This window comes from Bremia lactucae, linkage group LG4, assembly GCF_004359215.1.
Source record: "Bremia lactucae strain SF5 linkage group LG4, whole genome shotgun sequence".
NCBI lineage: Eukaryota > Oomycota > Peronosporomycetes > Peronosporales > Peronosporaceae > Bremia > Bremia lactucae.
This window is the reverse complement of record NC_090613.1, coordinates 5,986,347-5,992,928: the sequence shown is the minus strand read 5'-3', so window position 1 is coordinate 5,992,928 and position 6,582 is coordinate 5,986,347. Positions and strand designations below refer to the sequence as shown.

Sequence of the window (6,582 nt, the reverse complement as noted above, 5' to 3'; positions counted from 1 at the left end):
ACACAAATATTGAGAAGTCTTTTGCAGGCCTTCTGAGCTACTGAAGCTGGGAAGGCCTGCATAAAGATTTCTTTATATGATTTCTAGTTATCATCAAGTTGCTACCATTACGCTACTCGCATTAAAACAGAGGTAGATAGCTAAGGGGTGTGGCTATTTCGGTTCCCAAATTACTCTAAAGGAATAATTGTTAATTTTGCGATATAGCGGAATGATGAAAACGTTTTATGTTGTCATTTCTGATCTGTAGTTTTCAATTAAAACAAAAAGACGAAGGGGGGGAGGGTTGCGGCAATACCAAAACGGGGGTGTGTCTATACCGGTTCCCTAAATTTATTATCCATTATTGTCCTCTTATATGTAATAATATTTATGAAACGGGACACCGCGTTAAAGGTTCCAATCAGAGTCAGCATTGGTCGGTACAGGTCCAACTAAGCAAATGCAGAGCATCGCAATGATTGCGACAGAGATTTCATATTAGCAATTTAAGACGAGCGCACTTGTCCTAGGCGAGATGCGTCTTGTTGCCGAATCATTCGATTGTCCCTTTTAGATTAGGATTTCTCGAAGTAACGATTTCAGGAATACTTTTTGACCGTTATTAAACGGTCAAAAAGTATTCCTGAAATTGTCGAGCTACAAAGTTGAAATTATAATGTATATAGTGCGCCTGATGCGCCATAACCCGTCAGCTTCAGCACGGTCAGTAACAGCTTAGTTTTGGCTGCGGAATTGTCAGCTGCTTCTATCGAAATGCCATTTTCTCTTTAATATCGACACGCCTCATACTTGAATTGCCCTATGAGAAGGGGTCAATGCCGATTGGAAAATTGTGTTTTTGGCGGTTGACGTGAGAACAGAAACTTTTGCGATGTAAAGTGACTTTTAACTGTAAGTCGTTTCTTTGAAAGCGCTGGTATCTTTTTGGTGCTGGCCAGGATCTACCATTCGAAAACTGGAAGGTTTGTGCAACGATGAAGACTATTCTAGCGATAATTGCGGTGCTCTGTTTTGTGGCAGCTGTTGCTTTATCGGAAGAACCTACGGTAAAAGTTGGTGTTCCTACTGAAGCTGATCACGTAAAGAGCGATGCTGGCGTTGAAGCCGGAGACGTGGTACCCGATCTTCAGGAGAACCATCGTGGCGGGCATCATGGTGGGCATCATGGTGGGCATCATGGTGGGCATCATGGTGGGCACCACGGTGGGCACCACGGTGGGCACCACGGTGGGCACCATGGTGGGCATCATGGCGGGCATCATGGTGGGCATCATCGCGGGCATCATGGCAGCTAGCTTGGTTGTCATGGTTATAACCGCGGTGGCGGTGGTGTTTGTGGCGGGATGTGGTGAGCGATCTCACGGAAATGAAGTCTCAAGATTCGAGCTCCGACTTATTTTCAAAAATTTGACGCCGGAAGATTTACATAAGATTTCTATAGCTTTTTAAGAAATTAGTAATTGAATCGTTTTTGGGGAACGTATAAGTCGCTGTTTGTGAAGTAACTTTCGTGGTCTCGAGAACTGCTTTTTGGATGAGTGAACAAGCAAGCTCGAAATGATTACGACATAGTCAGTGACCATGGTGGTGCGTCGTCTCGCAAGTTCAATCGGTAAACGGACGACTTTTATTTATTCGGCCCATCTCATGTGGCAGCTTTTGTTGTCAAAGGTTTGGCCACATACTGTAAGCAGATTTTATCGTTGTTGACTTAACAACGCGCATTTATCGAATTTTGACTCAACAAAAAACAATAAATACCGAAACTTTAATTAACGACAGGGCCCTTATTTGAAGGTAGGCCTTCGGCTTAGTGTGTATGACTCAAAATCCTAAACTGGCGCTTGAACACAGTTGCTGTGACGTCGCAAGACTCTTACTCTCCGAGCTCACGCATCACAGCACGCTTGTACGAAACAAACTTAGTAACGACAAAATCTCTCCCTTGTATCTTCAGCACGTCGGCCTTCAGATTGGCACAGTCTGCGGCACGCCACTTGTAGGCTTAAACATCTTGGCTGAAAGGTCCGTATGGAACGCAAGTCGTTCATGAGTCATCTTGCGTTTTTCCCCTACAAATGCGTGCGTCGTCGACAGTTGTTGGGACACTGAATAATGTAATTCTGGCGTCATCGATTGCATTGGGCTCATCATCATTTGCGGGTGTGGAAACGTTGGAGGCAAGCCTCGTGATTGGCCATCCTGGTGATATGCTGCGGGCTGATGAGTGTACGGATTCGTAGCCATCGCCAAGACGTTTGAGACAAGCGGGTTCCCATTGTGCGTCATCAGTGGTTGCGACTGTCCACACTGTAAAGACGTCATGTCGGATTGGGAACTCGTAATACCGACCTCTGAAGTACTGGAAGCGGCTTTGCGTTTCTGACGGGCGAGCACCCGACTGGAGCCAACTTCAAAAGACGTGGACATTCCAGAACCAATGCATGCATAGTATCGGCGGTCTCCGGCCACGATCTGTACAAATGCTTCAAACTGCACATAATACTTGACGTTTCGGCGTTTGCATTTGCCTTGGGTCATGTCTTCGGTGTACTTCCACACTTTTGGCTTGAATTCAAAACACGTCACGTTCGCGTCTTGCTGTACAAAGTTCGGCAACCGTTCGCCCGTGATCCATTGATCCTTCATTAAATCCAATGCATCCGCTTCGACTGTCTGGCCAAGCATACATTCCCGAATAACAGCTTCTTCAAATGCCACAGGAATGTTCTCAAGCGAGTGCACACGTCCAAGAAGGACAATATCATCAAACGTCATGGAGCTATTGAGTGTAACTTCAGTAATGAGACTTCCGCGGCACTTGCCCCACATGAAATCGTGTTGCTTTAAGTCTTCAATCTTAATCGCGGAATAGTCCCCAAAGACTTTACAGCTCGGAAAACACTGGAGATTGCGTCGTCCGTTCCGCCAGTATTTTAGCTTGAGCGGTGTTTTCACCTTGATCATTGCTTCTTGAGCTGTGCCGCGGACATCGCCATAGATCGATGTAGGAGGATGGGGGTACGCATCGACCTCTTTTTTGGTTACGGTGGTTAGAGGGAATTGATGAGGTAAAGGCAGCATGGGACTGTACATTTGGGTACTTGACGATCGGGGAAAATGGGGTCGCGGGACTTGGGGATTCAATTCAGAATGATGGTACGTTCGCGGCTCGGGGTACTGCAAGTGATGATATGGACTGAGGCGTTGGCTAGAAGGGGGCGGCGCATAGTCCGAATGGGACCCGTACGAGTTGTTGTAATGCATTGGAGCACTGGACGTGACGATCGAGATGGATCCTCGCCCATCGTCTCGGTGCGACGGTGAGTATTTGCGGCTATACTCGAACGGCAACGGGTCCGCGGCGTAATCTTCCGAAATGCTGGGACCAGGCTTGGCAAGCGGGTGGAAATTCATTGCAGTGGATGACGATGGATACAGTGGCGCGTACGGCGATTGATTAAGGAAGGGCATTTGGTAGATCCGATCCATCTGCTGTGGCGGAAGCGATAGCACGTTGGCGTGGTGGATCTTGGCGTCTTCTTGGTACCTTGGGCTTCGTCCATGGGGCGGACTGAGCACGGCATTAACATTCGGCGTTGCCGACGATGGCGCGTACCGCTGATTCAGTGTCATTCCAACAGCCATTGCGTTGCTCTTTCAGATGGAATGGAGAAGTGCACGTGGAGAAAGGTAGTGTGGGATTAAATTTGACCAGCGACGGAGCGAAGCGGCCAACGTTACACGATACAGTATTACTCGGCGCAAGGGGTAGAAAGAGGAAATGAGCGATCTGTGCGCGGGGGACTTGGCACTCTTACGCCCGGTGTTGTTCCACGGTGGGTGGCGCGCATCCTTACTGAAAGCGACCCAAACGAACCCGAAATGGGTCTTTCTCAAAGAAGCCAATTGCACGTGTACCTATTCTTCGAAACCCCAATTTACCCGATCGGGAACGAAATGGGGGGATTGCGTGAAGGATTTGAGTCCAAAAAATAGCTCCTGCTGGCGTATTTGGGCATCGCCGCAAGGTTGAGCAGGGAAAGTGGAAGGAATTTTGTTCACTTTACGGATCATCGTAGAGTAGATCTTGACGCCCCAAATTAAGATAGCAAAAAGTGGGCCTACGACCTCGTCTGTAGCGCGCAGGCGGCCCGTGAGTGGCGTACCATGCACAGGGCCAGGACGTCGCCCTCAGCGTACAGTAGTACTCCTGATCACTGATACAAGTTGCATCTCTTCGAAAAAGCTCCATCTGGGGGGACAAAGAACCAACCGTTCGCGTGTAAAAAAGACAATGGTAATATCAAGGGAAGTCTTCCGGTGGAACAAGAGTGACGTGGGTTAGCGTGGTTGATAGACTAAGGCTGTCGTGCTATATTGAATCTGTCCAGAACTACATACATCTGGGAGCTTTAAAGAAGCATTTTGTTACAACTCGTGCCGATACGAAACGGCGTAGTTGGTGAAAAGGCATCATAGCTTTAGGGTATTACAAAATTCTACCCCGCGACCTTCGGAAAGAATGAATTCCCTCTCTGTGCATCCTTTTCTGGTCAATAGAGTCGCTTCTTTAAAAGAAACTCAGACTCAGGTACGTCCCTGGATCTAAATGGGCTGACATTTCTAAAGGCGAAGAAGATTTTGTAAAATTTATATACGAGAACAAGGGGAATTTGTAGTTAAATCCGCAGCTACCGCATCAGAGTGGGACGACCGTCGTCGTTGATCGTAGGTGGACTAAAGAGTTGCGTCGGCGCGAAGTATATCGTGGTAGCGCATTGTTGCAAATAACAACAAACGTGCAAACTATGCGCAATCAACTGGGTGCGGCATGCTCTTACGTAATTTAATCGCGCCTAGAAGCAATGCCGGATTGCTCTTCTTTGAATACGTGGACAGCCAGCAAGCTTCAACGTTTTCGTGAGGGAAAGTTTTTCAGAAGCGCCACCACGCTGTCCTGTCGCCAGCGCTTCCTTATCGAGTATTGTATGCAGTCGCCGCAACAGGTGCTGGCCATATTTGTTTACGTACAGTATTGCCTGTTGCCCATGCTGCCTGTAGCTTTGGCATGTGCGTCATTACTTTGGTTAATGTTCTAGTGATAGCCGGCAACTTTGTACCACACCGTGCAGCGGAGATGCTTTTGAATCATCATCGACCCGATCATACGACCACGCGATGAAGGCGTTTAACGAACGTTTTCAAGCTGTGACTAAGTCATTGCTTCAGAAGTCGATCGGGTCCTGCGCGAGCTGTGATACGGCATCTAGCCAGCGCGAACCGGTTCTGGTGATTTCTTCATTAGCACTCCGCTGGATGCCTTAGTGAGATAGCGACAAAGGCGCTTCGTTGTCTAGCGTGATTGTATTTCGACAGCAGGGCCTGTCGCTATCGCCGCACGTGCTAATTGCTAGCTGCATATCGATTGTTCCTGAGCACGCCGTTAACCGCTTTATACGGCGGCATTCATGCGATTATCTCGAGCACGCACATGTGTATTATATATATATATATATTTTATTTTGTGCAATCATTGGCAGATCACCAATTTCATCAATATACAAAGTTCCATTATTTGCAGCTTTCCGCCTAAACTAAACAATGTTTTCAAACGTTGAAAGGGTAAAAGAGAACAGCGCAACGCTGTAAAGTCGCGACCGGTCGATTTGAAACTATAGTAGGATCCCTCGCACAAAAGTCGATCCAGCGCTTGGTTCATGCAGACGAACACTTAAAACAGTTTGCAATGGCTAACATTTTGTTCCACTATATAAACACAACACTACACGTCAGACACAATCGTCTCCTTAGACTTGACCGACTTATTGCCTCTCTTTTCTTTAATTCATAATTTTTTGTCATGTACAGGATAGTATAATTTTCATTGGAGGCTGCAACCACCTGCAAATCCTCAACTACAATTTAAGAAGAAACACAAGCGTCGGCTGCTACTTTTAAACATCAGTTGATGCAATTTGCAGAGCTGAAATATATTCCCGCACTTCAAGTGCACGCTGCTCAGCTTCTCGCCGCACCTCCTCCTGCCGCTTCTCCTCTTGCATGGCCACCTCGGCACTGTGTACGCGATGATAAGTGGACGAAATCGGGATATCGTCGGCACTGTGGGATATTTTCTGCAATAAAGCCGGGGAATATTGAGTGACCGCGTTCTCCGGATAGCGCAGTAGCACTTTAGTCCCAACCACCAGCGCCTTCGATTTGTTCACAGATGCTTCGTGCACACGATCCATCAACATTTCATTTATACCATTATTAGCTTCATTTACTTCAGCTTCAAATGCACATCTATCTGGTGCCACGAAGGGCACGACTTCAGTTGTAGCGATCGATTTAGATGAACACAACCCCATTGTGCTCTCGCTTGAGACTTTTCGGCAAATTTATAAGGAAGGATTGTGATTTGAACATTTACGGTATTATAGACATCACACGGAACCCATCGAAATGCATTTGAGGAAAACCGTCAGATGTCATCAACATCAGCTAGACTTTTTTTACGGCAAATTAATTTTGTTACTTTTACGTGTTCGATTTTCAAATTTGTTTTTGCTCAAA

The 6,582-nt window shown here is 46.9% G+C and overlaps 4 protein-coding genes across 4 annotated transcripts; 2 read left to right on the top strand and 2 right to left on the bottom strand.

Moving 5' to 3' along the window:
* Nucleotides 1–1,092: 1,092 nt before the first annotated feature.
* Nucleotides 1,093–1,452, top strand: CCR75_001894 (uncharacterized protein; the record flags this gene model as incomplete). The annotated part of the gene is made up of 1 exon (XM_067959995.1): nt 1,093–1,452. One exon carries the CDS (start codon nt 1,093–1,095, stop codon nt 1,450–1,452), a length of 360 nt encoding a protein of 119 aa, XP_067816819.1.
* Nucleotides 1,453–1,971: 519 nt separating this feature from the next.
* On the bottom strand, nt 1,972–3,651 carry CCR75_001895 (uncharacterized protein; the record flags this gene model as incomplete). Its single annotated transcript, XM_067959996.1, has 1 exon — nt 1,972–3,651. The coding sequence occupies one exon, from the start codon at nt 3,649–3,651 to the stop codon at nt 1,972–1,974; it is 1,680 nt and encodes a 559-aa protein (XP_067816818.1).
* Nucleotides 3,652–4,871: 1,220 nt separating this feature from the next.
* On the top strand, nt 4,872–5,543 carry CCR75_001896 (uncharacterized protein; the record flags this gene model as incomplete). The annotated part of the gene is made up of 2 exons (XM_067959997.1): nt 4,872–5,076; nt 5,112–5,543. The coding sequence occupies 2 exons, from the start codon at nt 4,872–4,874 to the stop codon at nt 5,186–5,188; spliced, it is 282 nt and encodes a 93-aa protein (XP_067816227.1). The 3' UTR covers nt 5,189–5,543.
* Nucleotides 5,544–5,960: 417 nt separating this feature from the next.
* On the bottom strand, nt 5,961–6,377 carry CCR75_001897 (uncharacterized protein; the record flags this gene model as incomplete). The annotated part of the gene is made up of 1 exon (XM_067959998.1): nt 5,961–6,377. One exon carries the CDS (start codon nt 6,375–6,377, stop codon nt 5,961–5,963), a length of 417 nt encoding a protein of 138 aa, XP_067816226.1.
* Nucleotides 6,378–6,582: the final 205 nt, after the last annotated feature.